Here is an 18,441-nt window from a genome sequence, read left to right as displayed (position 1 = left end):
TGTGGGTTCATGTGAGTTAGATTTCACAGTCTGATCCTTTGTATTCACTCACCCATATATGTCCGTCCTCTTTTCTTATTCCTTCATATTTCACTATCTTGGATCATTTTCCTTCTTCCTGAACTAATTCTTTAACATTTTTTTCATTGTGCATTTATGGCCATAGCCAAACAACAATGATGTTAGTTCATTTGAAAATGTATTTTGCTCTGTCTTGGAGGTGTTTTTCTCTGCATGGAGACCTTAGGTTGGTGGTGATAATGTGCTAATATGGAAGTCAATAAACTTTAGCCATGGACCAGCCATTTGTTTTGTAAATAAAGTTAGGACACAGCCATACCCTTTTGTTTACATATTGTCTATGGCTGTTCTCATCCAGCAATAGCATTTGAATAGTTGCAGCAGAAACCATATGGTCTGCAAGTCTAAAATATTTATTATTTGGCAGTTTAATAAAAAGTTTGCCCACCTTTGCTCTAGTTCATTGGTAATATCATTTCATTGCCTTCTGGCGTCTGCTTTTGTTATTAAGAAGTCACCTGTCACAGTAATTGTTATTTTATTGGAGGTAATCTGTCTTTGTTGAAGGTTTTTTCTTTGTTTGATTTTTTGGAGTTGTACATTATGTAATATATGGATCTAAAAAAAATAGTCTTTTGCAGATTCTTTGCATTTGCCTGTGGCTTCTTTTTATCAGTTCCGGAAAATTCTCATCCTTTATCTCTTCAAATATTTTTCTGTTCCTTTTATTTCTTCTCTTTCTGCAACCTCATTTAATTCTATTCTAGATGTTCTCATTATTCTTTGTCCAGCTATGCTTCTGTAGTGTTTTTTTTTCCTTGAAGTTTATTTATTTTGAGAGAGGGAGGGAGAGAGCCAGTGGGGGAGGGGGAGTGAAAAAGGGAGAATCTCAAGCAGGCTCCATGCTGTCAGTGCAGAGCCTATGTGGGGCTCAAACTCATGAGACCACGAGATCATGACCCAAGCTGAAATCAAGAGTCAGACACTTAACTGACTGAGCCACCCAGGCGCCCCTCTGTAGTGTTCTAAAGCAAGCGTTGGCTTGCTTTTTCTGTAAATGGCCAAATAGTAAATATTTTAAAATTTGTGGGACATCTGTGGTCTTTGTCACTTGTGCTGCTGATGCTTCCTCTTTCTTTACAGTGCTTAAGCCCGCAGACTACACAAAAATGGTCATAGGCTAGAGAAAAAGGCCATAATTTTCCAATCCTTGTTCTAAAAATCCAGTTAAAAGAGATCATTAGACCAGATAAAAAGTAAGACCCATCTGTTTTTTGTCTTCAAAAAAATCCAGTCTAAATATAAAAATACCATAGGCTGAAAGTAAAAGAATGGAGAAAGATATGTTACGAAAACACAAAATCATTTAAAAAGTTGAAGTGAATATATAAATATCATACAAAGGAAACATTATCAGGAATAAAGAAGGATATTTCATAATTATAAAGGAATCAAATAATCAAGAATATATAATAATACTAAACCTATAATCATCTAATAAAGTCTTTAGAATACAGGAAGCAAAAACAGAAATTAAAGGGGAAGTAGACAAGTTTATAATCATGCTAGGAGATATCAATACTTTTCTGTCAATAATTGGTAAAACAAGTTAGATACAAAATTAATAGCAGTATGGAAGACCTAATTGACATTTATATAACACTTTATCCAAAAATAGCACTTTTTAAGTGTACATAGAATATTCATCAAGATAGATTACTTGTAGGACAATAAAAGAAGTCTCAGTAAGTTGAAAAATATTTAAACCTTACAGACAGAGCTTCTGAGCTTACTGAAATTAAATTATAAATCCATAACAAAGATATCTGGTATATTCCAAAATATTCAGCAAATAACATACTTCTGAGTAACCCATGGTTGAAAGAAGAAATAACAAGGGAAAGATTTTAGAAAATATTTTGAACTGAACTAAAAGCACAGTGTATCAAAATTTGTGGTAAACATCTAATGCCATACTCAGAAGGAAATCTAAAGTTTTTTTTTTAATATGAAATTTACTATCAAATTGGTTTCCATACAACACCCAGTGCTCATCCCAACAGATGCCCTCCTCAGTGCCCATCACTGACTTTCCTCTCCCTCCCACCCCCCCATCAACCCTCAGTTTATTCTCAGTTTTTAAGAGTCTCTTATGGTTTTAAATGCTTATGTTGGGAAACAAACAAACAAACAAACAAACATTTAAAATCCATGACCCATTGCTTGGGTGGCTCTGTTTGTTAACTGGCCGACTTCAGGTCAGGTCATGATCTAGTGGTCTGTGAGTTCGAGCCCCACGTGGGGCTCTGTGCTGACCGCTCAGAGCCTGGAACCTGCTTCCGATTCTGTGTCTCCCTCTTTCTCTGTCACTTCCCTGCTTCTCTCTCTCTCTCTCTCAAAAATAATAAACATTAAAAATATATAAATAAATAAAATCCATGACCCAAGCTTCCATCTTAAGATATGGTAGAGGAGCACCTGGGTGGCTCGGTTGAGTGTCTGACTCTTGATTTCAGCGTAGGTCATGATCCCAGGATTATGGGATCAAGCCCTGTGTCAGGGTCTGCACTGAGCATGGAGTCTGCTTAAGATTTTCTCTTCCTCTGCCTTTCTCCCCTGCTCATGCACACTCTTGTGCTCTCCCTGTCTCTCTCTCTCTCTCTAAAATAAAAAAAAACTTTTAAAATTTTTGAAAAGATATGGTAGAGAAAAAGAAAAGTTAAATGTACCTGAGAAAAAAGGTAAAGAACAGAAATCAGTGCAGTACAAAACAATAGAGAAAATTAATGAATATAAAGTTAATTTAAAAAAGAATTGATAAACTTTTAACTAGAATTAACAAGAAAAGGGAAGATACAAATTACCAATGTTAGGATTGAAGGGGAAATCTCTACAGATCCTATAGATAAAAAGAATAATAGAGGAATATTATGAACACCTTTATGCCAATAAATATGACAGTTTAAAATGGAGAAATTGTCTGAAAAATGAAAGTTATCAAAATTGATTAAAGAAAAACTAGAAATTCTGAATATCTCTAGATCTAGTAAAGAAAATGAGTTGGTAGTTATAATCCTTCCCACAAATTAAACTCCAGTCTCAAATAACAAACATAACATTTAATGAAGAAGTAATACTAAACTGTTAGAAGTGGACAGAATCTTTTGCAACATATTTTATAAGGCTGGCATCACAGTGATACTAAAGCTGAACAGAGTTTCCAAGAAAAGTAAACCACAGACAGTATGAACATAGATGGAAACATTTTTTAATTGAAAAAGCTAATATACAATATTACATTAGTTTCAGGTGGACAACTTAGTGATTTATATACATTATAAAATAATCACATTAGACATTTATATACATTACAAAATAATCACCATGGTAAGTCTAGGAGGTGGAAATATTTTAAATAAAAAAATTAGCAAATGGAATCTAGTAATATATAAATAGGATAATAAGCTATGACCAAGTGAAGTTAATCCTAGAAAGGCAAGATAGGCATAATATTTGAAAATTAGTATAATTTATCATATTAACAGAAAAGAAAAGAAAACTATAGAATCATCTTAATAGATGCAGAAAAACTATTTGTCAGAATTTGAAAATCATTCATAAGGAAAACTCAGCAAACTAGGAAAGAAGGGAGCTTTCTCACCTGGTAAAGATAAGTAGTGTCATATTTAATAATAGTTAATGAATGTTTTCCCCCTATAATTGGAAGCAAAACAAGGGATGTCCACTCCCACCACTTCTATTCACTGTTGTCTTAGGGAATCTAATAAGTGCGATAAACCAAGAAAGGGAAATAAAAGATGTGAAGGAAGTAAAACTGTCATTACTTCCAGATGACATGATCATGTACATGTAAAGTCCTAAGAAATCTATAAAATAAATCACTATATTGCACACCTGAAACTAATATAATACTGTGTTAACTATAAAAAGAAATGAGTAAAATATTTTTTTTTAAAGATATCTATAAAATATCCATTAAAACTGCTAAAACTAAAACCTTTATCACAGTCATGGGATTTAAGGTCAAAACATGAAAATTAATTATACTTCTTTTTATTAGTAGCCACAAGCAACTAGAAATTGAAACTTAAAAAATATACACTGTTTAGAATACAACCAAAATCATCAAACATGTAGGGATAAATTTAACAAAGTATGTCTAAGATATCAACACTGAAAAGTACATTACATTACCAAGAGCTGATGCTAAAATTTATATAGAAGCGCAAATGACCCAGAATAGCCAAAAGAATTTTCTTAAGGAAGAATAAAGTTGAAAGATGTACACTGTCAGATTTTATTACTTAATGAAAAGCTATAGTAATCAAGAAAGTGTTCTATTGGCATAAGGATGCTTATCTAAATGGTGGGGCGGAATTGAAAGTCCAGAAATAAACCTACACATATATGGTTAATTGATTTTTGACAAGGATACCAAAATAATCCTATGGGTTAGTGATACTTTTTCTTCAAGAAAGTTGAAACTATCCCTTGTGAGAGATTTCCAACACCATATCAATAGGTATTGATATGGGGAAAAAATGAAAATGATAGCATATGGAAAAATTAACTCAAACAGAAACAAAAATGTTAAAAGAAAATACAGGTGAAAAGATTTGGTGAAGGCAAAAATGAACCACAAAAGAAAAAAAAATGGTTAATTGGTCATCATCAAAATCAAAAACAAGCTCTTCAAAATATGCCATTAAAAAATGAAAAAGCCTGGGGCGTCTGGGTGGCTCAGTAAGTTAAGCGCCAACTTCGGTTCAGGTCATGATCTCCCAGTTCATGAGTTTGAGCCTCCATTGGGCTCTGTGCTAACAGCACAGAGCCTGGAGCCTGTTTCGGATCCTGTGACTCCTCTCTCGCTCTCTGCCCCTCCCCCGCTCACACGCACTCTCTCTCAAAAATAAAACATAAAATTTTTTTAAAAAATGAAAAAGCCACAGTATGTTAGAAATTATTCACTATGAATATATCTCACAGAGTTTTTATCTAGAATATGTCAAGAACTCTTAAAATTCAATAATAAGAATACAGCAGATCCAATTTTTTAAATGGGCAAAAAATTGGAACAACAGGTGATGTGGGAATATGGCCAATAAGCACATGAAAAAAATGCTTGGTCATTAGAAAAATGCAGTTGGTAACCATGAGAGCTCATCACACAGATAAAATCTAAAAGCTTAATAATACTAAGTGCTGACAAGGATGTGACACAGTAAGAATGTACATATATATTGCTGGTGGAATTTAACAATTTATATGTACTTTGTAAAACAGATTGACAGTTTCTTTAAAAGCTACATAGACACTTTCATTTGACGGAACAATTTTACTTGTACACAATGTTTATGGTAGCATTATTCATTATAGCCCAAAGCTGGAAATAATCCAGAGGTCCATCCACGTGTGGATAAACAAAATTGTTTTATCCATGCAGTGGAATACTACTTAGCAACAATAAAGAATGAACTACTGATATACACAAAAGTATGCATGAATCTAAGAAGTATGTTTATTGAAAGAAACCAGACATAGAAAGGTACATTTGCTATGATTCCATTTATATGAGACTCTACAAAACACAAATCTAATATGTAGTGAAAGAAAGAAAATCAGTGGTTGCTTCTTCAGGATGATTTTCTGGGAAGGGGGTGCTAATGAATATTTTTGAGGAGATAGAAATGTTCTATATATTGATGATAGTGATCGTTCAAGTATCTACGTTTTAAAATTCAACAAAATTTACCCTTAAAATGAATGCATTTAATTTTATGTAAATATGTCAGTGAGTTTGAGGGAAGACCCTATCCTTTGTTAGCAGAAAAAAATCCTTTGTAATTGAGATGTACATCCTCTGAGGATTGAGAGCTTATTTATTTAACTAGATAACAACTTTGTAGTTTGCTTTTAGCTTTTTAAAATAATCTCCTTAACTCTGTTGTTTATTTCAAATTGCAAAAGGAGGATGAAAAATATATGCTAGTCTTAGATCGAGCATATAAAAATACCTAATGAATATCACTCGACAAGGTTAAATAATTTAAGATTGTAGTAGATATTCAGGTTTTATGCAGCATATATTTTGAGAAAATATGTGCTGAGGATGTATGTGCTGCTTTCACAAATCCTTGATTCTCATAATAGGCTATGAAGTAGAGCAAGTATCATCCTCTTTTACACATGAGCACACAGGCTTAGGGAGATTATGATATAATTTGGTGAAGATCGCTTAGTGCTTGCTTCGGCAGCACATATACTAAAATTGGTGAAGACCACTTAGCTGACAATTACTAGAGGATCTGGAGTTCAGAGAAAGAGCTTTTGGCTCCTAGTTCTTTCTCCACTGTGACACACTACTTGCCTTTAAAATATACTTTTGTCGTCTGGTTTATACGTCTCTCTCCTCCCCTCCCTTAAAAAAAACACAGTAATTTTATTGACATGTCTTCTTGATAAAATTCAAATTTCCTTCCAGGCTATAGTTTTAAATATTTGTTCAGAGTATTGCCATATTAATCAGAAACATTCTTGGACATTCATGTAGTGATCAAAAGTAATTCTAATGCCCAGGGAATAACCAAACTTTGAATATGAAACAAAGTTTGAATACGAATAGTTGCCAAGAAATTATGTAATTTGACTAGTTTTCTGAATCTATTTAATGTACTAATTTAATTCATTGTGATAATTTTCAGACTAAATAAACTTGAAGATACTGTTATACTAATTAAAGGAAAGATTGAAGAAGTTTGCCTTCCTGTAGAAAAAGTGGATGTTATTATATCTGAGTGGATGGTAAGTGTTTGCAGAAAAAACTACTTTTATTGGTTTTAAAAAAAAAACAGGGAGGAAGTAGTTTTTCTGCATTAAATTCTGTTTGACAACTGGCAGAGTGGTGGGATTATTTTAAAAACAGCTACAATCTTTTTATGGTAGTTTATTCTGATACGGCACTTGTTTACTGACCATTCATAATCTTTTTAAAAAGAGAAAATTAGCTTCTTTACTTGTAAAATCATTATAAAGAATTATTGTTTTTCTACTTTCTAAATTTGTAAAGACGTGATATGTTTGCTAAAAAGCCTCTGAGGACTAGTAATAACTTACTCGTGCTGTTTCGTCAAAATTAACAGGATGTTGCCACTATTGCTGTCATACTGAATGTGCTTTCTTATGTCTGGTCATGTAATCAGTGTTCTTTATCACAAAAAATAGAACTTATTAGCATTATTAAGATAATAATATCAAGATACGTCATATAGCTTTAGAATTTGCTTTTGAAATTGTAAGTTAAGCACAGAATGTTTATTTTTAAAGGTATATAAAGTGAAACTAATGGTATTTAACAGATGATTTGACTTGTTGATATGCCAATTTGATGAAGACAAGTTAGTATTTATAGATAAAGATTTCCTAACCATTTGGAGAGGTTTTAAGACTTAAAAATTATATGATACATATATATTCACTAAATCAATTTATCTAAAAATTTTGAAAAGAATTCATTTTGATTTATAATTATGTATAAATTTTGAGTAAACAGTAACAATTATAGCAATATTTTAGCAGGAATTTCAGGGAGCTTTTGAAATGTACAGATTTAATGTATTAGTAAATTTCACTTGAGTCAGTGATGGTCACTGTTGTTGGTAGTTACTCTTTTGTACATGAAAAAGTATATTAATTTTTTTATCCTAGCATTGGCTTTTAATAATTCTTTTTTTTTTTTTTTTTTAACATTTATTTATTTTTGAGAGACAGAGACAGAGCATGAGCAGAGGAGGGGCAGAGAGAGAGGGAGACACAGAATCTGGAAGCGGTCTTCAAGGCTCCAAGTTGTCAGCACCGAGCTGGGCTCGACACAGGGCTCGAACTCACGAATCGTGAGATCATGACCTGAGCCAAAGTTGGACACTTAACCCACTGAGCCACCTAGACGCCCCGGCTTTTAATAATTCTTAATCATAGTGTCTTATAGTAAAGAATTTGTATCAACACTGATTTTTTTTAATGAATAAAAAGGTATGGATTTAGTTCATATAATTAAAAATCCAAGGTGTGCTAGGGCTTGGATGGCTCAGTGGGTTAAGTGTCCAACTCTTGATTTCTGCTCATATCTTGATCAAGCCCTTGAAGGTGCTCTGCACTGAATGTGGAGCCTACTTAAGATCCTCTCCCTCTGCCCCTTCCCCGCTCGTGCTTGCTTTCTCTCTCTCTTTCTTTCTCTCTCTCAAATAAATTAAATCTCAAGGTATAGAATACAAAAATATTTTAAAAAATAAATAAAAACCCAGCATCTCTTTAAGGATAACAAAAAGGTTCTTTGGAGAAAGCACATTAGAGACAGTTACACAGCAATAATTTAAAATACTGTATACTAAATGTTGGCTGACATCCTTATTTTTCCAAGGACCGTTTTATTTTTCTTAGAAAATGCATCTCTTAAATTATTCTAAATTAGGCTATAAACAAACTAAAAGACAGACTTTACGAAAATTCTTGTCCCCTCAGTTGAACATTTTTTATATATCTGGCTATAACTATTTGAATAATTCTTGCCCTACCTAGCAGAATTTTAGTTATAGATACTGATATTCTAGGGATTTTCATTTTAAAATCTGAAAAGATGATCTAGAAATATTAATATTCAGTTGAAATCTTAGAGCCTGTTGGCATAATAACAAAAAATTGGCTTGACCGAGTGAACTTACAAGATCGTCACATTTACAATATGAATTTTATTGAAAAGGTATACTGGTCTTGAACTTGTTTGCCCTCAGATGCATTTTACACTCTTCTCTTGCTTGCTTCTGTACTGAATGAGGGCTAACGCTGCAGGCCACAGTTTCGAGGCTTCAGGGACAGCTATCTTCCACAGGGTTTGGGAAACATGGAAGATTTCAGAAAGGGAGAAGCCAGGGCATTTCTCTGCTTCTGTTTGCCTCTAGTTATATTGCTGACAGAAGCTATTTCTCTTGTGACTTCAATTCCCGCTGGACAGGTATGTCATAATCCCAGTGTCCACTGTGTGACTCACCCTGGACTCAGCACTGCTTCTTCCTTCCATCTCTGTAGCCTAGGAGTGTTAGTTATTTCCTGGTGTCATTGATGTCCAGTTGTCTCACTTCCTTCTTGATGATTTCGTTTGTGTAACCAACTTCCTGCGTTAATTTTTCTCTATTTTCATAGCCTGTGGTTTCTGCTCTCCTAGACTCTAATTGATGTAAAGGGTACCTTTCATTTTGGAAGATTGGTCAGGTGTAATCTCTTTGTGTTTGTAACACAAATAATAGTCAATAGAACCTAAAATGTAAGCCAGTTGTTTGGGACCACTTGCTTTCAGAAGCCCTTCACTCAGGGAAGTAAATCAGTGTATTCAGGAAATGTTAATTAAGTAAGAACTTACCTTACTCCTCTTCACAAAGGTGTAACTTGAGTTTGCATTATCTTACCGTCTACCCTCCTTTTAAGCATCAGTGGAACTGAAGTCTAGCAGATTGTGTTAATTGCATTGGGTGGAGCATTAGACACTAATTTATGGCAGTTATTCTAAGGCAATCAACTTTGGACGGCCTTATTTCTCTAGTGAGATTTGCATTAAGCTTTTTAAGTAGGCTTGTGCTGGAAAGTTTTGAGACAACTTTGTGGATTGGCAATATCATTTATAGTACCTTCTAAATCCTGTAAACTCCCTCCTAACTTGGGTACTTCTAATAGGATTTCTGAGTTGAGTAGCTGGAAAATTCCAAGTATGTAATGAAACAAGGAGCGGGTATGCTTTCTAAAATATCCAACATTTTTCACATATTCCTACTTGGGCTGAAATGAGGGGCAAATGGTAAATGGCTGACTATTTTAAATGCATTTTAAAGCCACATTTTCATGAACCAGCATTTTAAAATTAAAATATACTGCATAGAATCCTGTCTTTGATTTTTTTTCTTACATATAGTGGTAAGGATGCAAAAATCTAGAAAAAAAACACAATTTTGAGCCACAGCTTACATTTTTTTGTCCATTTTTAAAAGTATTTTCAACAAGGATGGACAAAAAAGGAATATACCCTACATAGTTGGGCACAGATGTTTAATGGACTTGTAATGCAGTATGGCACCGTAGGCATCCTATATTGCAGAGATGTCCATCTGTTCTCTTCTCCTGTGGTCCACTAAGTATTCCATGTTAATCTAGATATGCTTTTTGTCTACAGCTATTCATGAACTTTGCCTTTATTTTGGAAGATGTTCTTAGTTAAGACTGTAATTTTAAAAGTCAGGTCATTGCTGTTGGCATATTATTTAATAAACTATCACTTGCCTCTTATGTTTATGAATTTCCAGATTTAGGCTTCCCTTGAATTTTACATTTTCATTTTTATTGAATGGGATTTCTATTTGATAAAATTATTAGTTAAATTACTGATATTAAGTAAATATCATTTAAATCAGTTTAATCTCTACAAAATGTTAATATTTATTCCTATGAGTATCTCTTTTCATTTTTCATGTTTTACTGTACCTATAGAGCCATTCATTGTGACATCTTATTTCTGACTGCCTAAAAAAACTGTTCAAAGTGGGGTGCCTGGATGGCTCACTCAGTTAAGCGTCTGACTTCAGCTCAGGTCATGATCTCACTGTTGGTGAGCTCGACCCCCACATCAGCTCTCTGCTGTCAGCACGGAGCCCGCTTTGGATCATCACTTTCCCTCTCTCTCTGCCCCACACCCACATGCTTGCTCTCTGTCTCTCTGTCTCTCAAAAATAAACTTAAAAAAAAAAAAAAAAAACTATTCAGAGTAAACGTCCCCAATTCTGTGCTACAAACCAGTTAAGCCCGATTGACTCATTTGGTGTTGCTGTTTTCCATCTATGTTTTCATTATGACCTCCTTAGGAATACATAGATAAGATCCTCACATCATATGGTACTGTTGCCTATGATGATTCTTGTTTGCACCTTTGTTTTTTTTCTGTCATCAGGATTATCAGCAGAATTACACATTAGGTGAACTTTATATTTCATTGTCATGATCATTCATGACATACATTCAGATTGTCTGAAGTCCCTTGTAATGTTTCTATCTAGGCCTGCTTTTCACAGAAGCTACCTAAAATTTCTACTTCTTGGATTTGTCCTTGAAATTTAAAGAATTAACTTCCCTCCCTTCACCAACATGAGTGTATCTGTGTAATATGCATTCCCAAACCTACACCCATGTGATGGGATATCTTTTATTCATATTTAATACTCTTTATAGTTGATGAATAGCGTTTCAGGATATCATTTAGAAAACATGGCTGTGATTTGGCTTATCAACCATCTTAAACTGACCATGAAGCCTGTCACAGGTCACATTTTAAACTGGTGGATGTTGAGATGTTTTTGTTGACTTTAGTCTGACAGTGAAGCCATGCTATTTCAGCCAACTGCCATGAGGATAGGTAGCCTTTCCTGATCTGTTTTTAACAACACAAATTTTCACTTATACAGGTGCACTTTTGCCTTTCTTCTTTTGGCAAGAAATAGGCTTATGACCCAAATTTAAGAATTTTTAAAAACTCTTATATTTTTTCTTCTTTTACATATATTACTCTGAAAACTTTAAGCTAACTAAATTTTACAAATTTAGTATGTATTGTTTACTTACTAAAAATATTTTTTGGGGGTGCCTGGGTGGCTCCATTGATAAAGCATCCAGCTTCAGCTCAGGTCCTGGTCTCTTGGTAAGTGGGTTAGAGCCCCCATGTCAGGCTCTGTGCTGACAGCTCAGAACCTGGAGCCTGCTTCAGATTCTGTGTCTCCCTGTCTCTCTCTCTCTGCCCTTCCCCTGCTCGTTCTCTGTCTCTCAAAAATAAATAAATGTTAAAAAATTTTTTTCTAAAATAATTTCAAATGTTCAGTGGTTCAAGATAAGAAATATACTTCCTCCCTAACTCTATACCACTTAAACATTTTTTTCTTGCATTTTTTTGTTCCTTTATTGTTCCATTAGAGAAAAAGACACCTTTTCACTGCAGGATTTGTGGTACTTAAAAAAAATTAATAAAAATAAAAATGAATAATAAAAATATCACCAAATTTAAAAAAAATGACAAAGTTACATAAAATGGACTCTTCAAAATGTTCTTTTGATGACAGAGATTATTGTTGTTTTAATGTCTTTTATTTCTCTTTCTTGTTTTTAAATGTTCATTTATTTTTGAGAGACAGAGTGCATGAGAGGGGAGGCGCAGAGAGAGAATGAGACAGATAACCTGAAGCATTCTTCACACGGGCAGTGCAAAGTGCAATATGGGGCTCAAACCCATGAACTGTGAGATCATGACCTGAGCCAAAGTCAGACGCTCAACTGACTGAGCCCCTATTTCTATTATCGTGTTTTTGTTAGTGTATTTCTAGCAGAAACAGTTTGTCCCTTAATGGAAGATAATGATGATTAGTGAGAACAAAATACGTGTTAGCAAATTGTCTTATTTTTCTTAATGTGTTGTATCTTCCCTGTCTGGCAGACTCTTAGTAGTTCTTTTAAGACTCATCTCAGACACCACCCCCATGAGGCTTTCTGATTTGTTCTTTGATCACGTATCTCTCTCTCTTTTATTCTTTTCAGCTTTTCTTTTTCTAATATTTGGCATTTGAAGCCAATATTTCTTTTTTATATATATACTTTTTTTCATTTTATTTATTTGAGAGAAAGTGTGAGTGTGAATGGCGGAGAGAGGCAGAGGGAGAGAGAGAGAAAGAATCCTAAGCAGGCTTAATGCTCAGTGCAGAGCCTGAGGTGCGGAGCTCTATCTCCCGATCCTGGGATCATTACTTGAGCCGAAATCAAGTCAGAAGCTCAACTGATTGAACCACCCAGGCGCCCCAAGGCCAGTATTTGTAAGTACTGATTTAGCTGAATCCCACATTCAAGTGATTTCTAAAAATAGTTCTAACTATTACTTTTTTCTTGAATTATTATTCTTCATGCTATTATTAAAGAAGAAACACACCAGTACTATCATATTTGAGAGATAATTTACCATTAGAAAAATAAAGGCATTGGTACTTTCGCCCTCCACATAAGTTGACTAAGTGCTCTAAGGAACCCTTATTACAGAACCAATAAGCCCTGAAGAGCAAACATTTTGTATTTTTTTTCCTTATGGATATTAGTTTTGGTGTTATTTCCTCTTTTCTTGTTCAGTTCTATGTGACTACTGTGTTTTAGAAGAGAATGAACACACTTTTCTTATTAAATAAGCATTAAGCGGGGCGCCTGGGTGGCGCAGTCGGTTGAGCGTCCGACTTCAGCCAGGTCACGATCTCGCGGTCCGTGAGTTCGAGCCCCGCGTCAGGCTCTGGGCTGATGGCTCGGAGCCTGGAGCCTGTTTCCGATTCTGTGTCTCCCTCTCTCTCTGCCCCTCCCCCGTTCATGCTCTGTCTCTCTCTGTCCCAAAAAAAAATAAATAAACGTTGAAAAAAAAAAAAATTTAAATAAGCATTAAGCGAGAATGTGATGCACATCACAGGCAATTGCTAAGAGATTGCAGAGACAGAGATCTCATCTTGTATATATCCATGAAGATACAACTAATGCATTACAGGCATGTTCCCAAGATAAAAAATAATAAATACTTTGACTATTTCAATTGCTAGTTTTTTCTATTTCATTTTGTATTCAGAGGGAAATTCTGGAGTGCAATTTTATATAAGAATTTCAGAGGGAGTACATAATTCAAATACTTGATAATGTTTAAGAACAATGTGTGCATGGCTCATTTTGGCATTTTCAGCCAATTTCTTTTGCCTGTGTTTCTCTTGGGGCTTTTTATCTTTTTATTATTTTTTGAAAAGAGTTCCTTATTTATTCTAGTTGCCAATTTGTTAGAGCTCTTCTCCTGTCTTCTGCCTCTCCTGGTTTCTGGGCACATATTAGAATTTTACTCTATCTCCTTTGAAGTTAGATGTGGCCCTGTGAATTACTTTGGACAGTGAAAGTCATATACAGACAGAATGTTTAACAGCCAGTACACAATTTGCCACATCCCCTTTCTTTGCATCAGTGATTGTGGAAGCATTTATTAATGTGAACCTTCTGTCAGCCTGACTCCTGGGTAATTATAATAAGCAATGACTCTTGTCAGCCTGTGATGTAAGAAATAAATCTTTTTTTGTTTTAAGTGATAATTTGGATATTGTTTGTGAATGTAGGATAACCTAGCTTGTCTTGATAATTGTCTGTCACTTGTTTGTTAGCAGCATGTGGCTTGTCATTGCACTATTTTTTTGATGTGATTTGATGAATAGACATTCTTAACATTTAATGTGTTGTCAGAATTCTTTTATCATTTGAGTTTTTGTATCTTATTTAATAAATCTTTCTAGGATTGCTATCACACATTTATTAGACTTCTCTATCTTCTATACCTCTTACACGACTTTGCATTTTCTATTGTTTTGACTTTTGGGGTTGCATTCCAGATAACTTCTTCAGTTCAGTCTACCAATTCACTAATTTTTTCTGAAACTCTTTCTAATTATCAATTAAACTCATCTATTGAGTTTTCAAAATTTCAATTAATCTTTTTTCACTTGTAGGAATTCTCTTAGGGTCTTTTAAAATTTTGCTTGCTTGTTATGATCTTCAAGCCACTTTTAAGCTCATGAATCATAAACAGTAGCAGAGAGTTTGCACATCTGCTTTTGCTGATTGTTGTTTCTACTAGCCTTTATTCATGGTGCTTAGAACTTGTTTATTTGAGTGTTTAGTACTGTTTGATATTCTGCTATATATTGTTCTAAGGCTTTTATTTTATCTGTGAAAAATTGTTTGATGCTTGGGTTTTACCCCAAATGATTTGTATTTGTTTTTGCTTTGTACCTGGAACATATACATATGCAGACCACTGTTACTTACTGTTTTTGATTTTTAAAAACACTTTATTAGGGATATTTTCCAATGTGAAAAATTTAGAATGAATGTTTCAGTGAACAATTGTACCTATCACCCTGCCTCAACAATCATCAGTGTTTGTAATTTTTGTTTTATTTATCTTTGCGCTATTATATATTTTTTTGCTATCTTTAACTGATAAGTACTTATAAAAGTGTGTGCTTATTATGCCTTTATTCATTATATTACTGAACCTAACAAAATTACCAATGTAGCCACAATTCCATATTATAAAAATATTCTTTAAAATTTTTTTTTAACATTTATTTATTTTTGAGAGACAGAAACAGAGTGTGAGCAGGAGAGAGGCAGAGAGAGAGGGAGACACAGAATCCAAAGCAAGCTCCAGGCTCTGAGCTGTCAGCACAGAGCCCGATGCAGGGCTCGAACCCACAAACCATGAGATCATGACCTGAGCTGAAGTTGGATGCCTAACTAACTGAGCCACCCAGGCGCCCCTTAAAAATATTCTTAATATTCAGTCTGTTCACATTTCCCTGATTGTTGCATGAATTTTATATATATTTTTACTTTTGATTTGTTTGAATCAGGATCTGAGTTCTGTGTACATGTTGAATTTGATTAATTTGTTTCATAAATCTTTTTGATTAAACTTTTTGTTTTGAGATAATTGTAGGTTATCACATGCAGTGGTAAGAAATAATACAGAGAGATGCCTTGTACTATTTACCCAGTTTCTCTCAATGATAACATCTTAACTATGGTGAAGCAGCACAACCAGAATATTGATTTTGATACCATTTAGATACAGAGCAGTTTCGTTGGTACAAGGAACCCTCCTGTTATCCTTTTATGACCATACACACTTCCCTCTTCCCGTCCCCAGCCTTGACCTCTAGCAACCACCAATCTGTTCTCAATTTCTATAATTTTGTCATTTCAAGAATGAAATGGAATCATATAGGATGTGACCTTTTTGGATTGGCTTTTTTCACTTAGCTTAATTCCCTGGAGATTCATCCAAATTATTGTACATATCAATAGTCTCCCTAGTTTCTGAGTAGTATTCCATGGTATGGATATACCAGAGTATTTTAACCACTTAACTTTTGAAGAATATCCAGTTTGGGGCTATTACAAATAAAGCTGTATGAACATTTGTGTATATAATTTTGTGTAAACATAAGTTTTCATTTCTCTCATATGCTCAAGAGTACAATAGCTAGTCATATGGTAATTGCATATTTAATTCCATACGAAACTGCCAAACTGTTTTCTGGAGGGGCTGTACCATTTTATATTCTTACCACCAATGTGACTGTTCCAGTGGCAACATCCATCTACATTCTTGCCAACATTGTATATTGTCACTGTTTTTTGTTGAAGCTATTCTGATAGGTATGTAGTGATATCTCATGTGATTTTAATTTGCATTTCCCTAATGGCTAATGATGTTAAACATCTTGTCATATACATATTTGCCTTCTGTATCTTTTATTCAGTAAAATATCTATTTGTGTCTTTTGCTCATTTTCTAATTGGATTGTTGATTTACTGCCAAGTTTGATAGTTCTTTTTTGTGAGTTCTTTATTCGATATGTTTTTTTTTTTTTTTTTCCAGTCTTTAGCCAGTCCCCTAACAAGGCCTTTCACAGAACAGAAATTTTTCATTTTGGTGAAGTCGGTGTTTATTCATTTGTATTTTATGGATCATGCTTTTGGTATCAAGTCTAAAATCTATAGTCTATAGGTTCACCTCTTCTTCTTTTTTTCTTGCCGTTTTTTGAAGACACTGGGTCTGTTGTCCTGTAGAGTTTTCCATATTCTAGATTTTGATGATTGCATCCTCATGGTGTCATTTAACATGTTTTTCTATCCCTTGTATTTCTTGTAAACCATAAATACGAGGAGGTGTAGAAATGGATTAACAAATTAAAGTTGTGTGTGTGTGTTTTCTAGAATACTTCATGGAGGGTGGTGGTAGTTTGTTTCTCTTGCATTGAATCAAGGGACTCTTAATGTCTCTTTCTATTATATTAAGGTTAATAAGTGGCTTTTGGAGTTGTCAGCCTAATCTATTCATTATAAACCTACCTAATGGTTTTAGAAGCCAATGAAAATGATTTTTTGGATTCATTATTTCATTAAAAGTTGCAAAATTTTGATATTTTATATGTATCATTTGCTCTCCATGTGTTAGCTGAAATTATTCCTTAAGTATATTCTCTCATCAAATATTTGGTTATGAACTATAGTTTATATAGGAAAATTAGGATAAATTCTCAATCTTTTCTATTTACCATTTTCAGATTAATGAACTGTCATTGGAATGTCATTGCTTGTGTGTGTCTTTTAGTGGACAGATGTAGCTATTTTTTAATATAAAAAATATGAGTTTATACTGATTTTTCCAATTTAAGATTATAGAATTTTTACTTGAAGTTTTTAGTTTTATAGTTGTATTTTTTTCCATGCAGAAAATCTTGATTCCTAAGATAATTCTAATTATTTATTTGCTTTATTATGGTTTCACAAATTTTACACCAACTTTACTACTAAACAGTAAGGCTTCTAAATGCAGTTGAAGGTCTTTTATATTTTGTTCTAGAATACATCTCATGAGAAATGTCCAATCTAAATATTGTGTTTGAAAGTCATTTGAAGGAATTACTTTCACTGGTTATGTAACCAACTTGACATACAACCAGACTTATTTATTTCCTTTTTCTCCAATTTGGGGAATTGCTTTTTCCTTTGTTTAGTTTGTTATGTTTTAATTATGAGGAAATTATGTGGTTCCATTTCTTTTGTCCCTAAGTGAATAGATAACCTTTTTAAAGCTTTAAACTTATTTTTAAAAATAGTAGCTATGTATCTATTTATATTTTTACCCTTATGTCTTATATGCAAAAGATAGCATACTTTATACATTGTTTTATATATATATATATATATATATATGTACATACATATATATATATACACACAGACACTTTAATGTAATTTTCTTTTTTTTTTTTTTTTTTTTAATTTTTTTTTTCAATGTTTATTTATTTTTGGGACAGAGAGAGACAGAGCATGAACGGGGGAGGGGCAGAGAGAGAGGGAGACACAGAATCGGAAACAGGCTCCAGGCTCTGAGCCATCAGCCCAGAGCCCGACGCGGGGCTCGAACTCACGGACCGCGAGATCGTGACCTGGCTGAAGTCGGACGCTTAACCGACTGCGCCACCCAGGCGCCCCAATGTAATTTTCTTTAATAAAAATGCTAGTTAATATTTTAGTTGCAATTTTTAAAGTTGACTATCCAGTTATAATTAAAGATTTTTTTCATCTGGCATGGGGATTAGGAACACTTTTAAAAATCAGTATGCATTGGGGTGCCTGGCTGGCTCAGTTGGTACAGCAACTCTTGATCTCGGGGTTGTGAGTTCAAGCCCCATGTTAGGTGTAGAGATTACTTTAAAATAATTTTTTTTAATAAAAATTAAT

The 18,441-nt window shown here is 33.8% G+C and overlaps 1 protein-coding gene across 1 annotated transcript in view; it reads left to right on the top strand.

Moving 5' to 3' along the window:
• Positions 1-18,441, top strand: part of PRMT3 (protein arginine methyltransferase 3) — a 143,333-nt gene that overhangs the window by 43,046 nt on the left and 81,846 nt on the right. Inside the window, exon 10 of the mRNA XM_025928602.2 lies at positions 6,744-6,843. Within this exon, the coding sequence (XP_025784387.2) occupies positions 6,744-6,843 (100 nt within the window). The remainder of the gene's footprint in view (positions 1-6,743; positions 6,844-18,441) is intronic.

Source organism: Puma concolor, chromosome D1, assembly GCF_028749965.1.
Source record: "Puma concolor isolate L17-30 chromosome D1, mPumCon1.1.hap2, whole genome shotgun sequence".
NCBI classification, from domain to species: Eukaryota; Metazoa; Chordata; class Mammalia; order Carnivora; family Felidae; genus Puma; species Puma concolor.
Note: the sequence above shows the minus strand (reverse complement) of the source record. Positions and strands in the feature narration are given on the sequence as shown.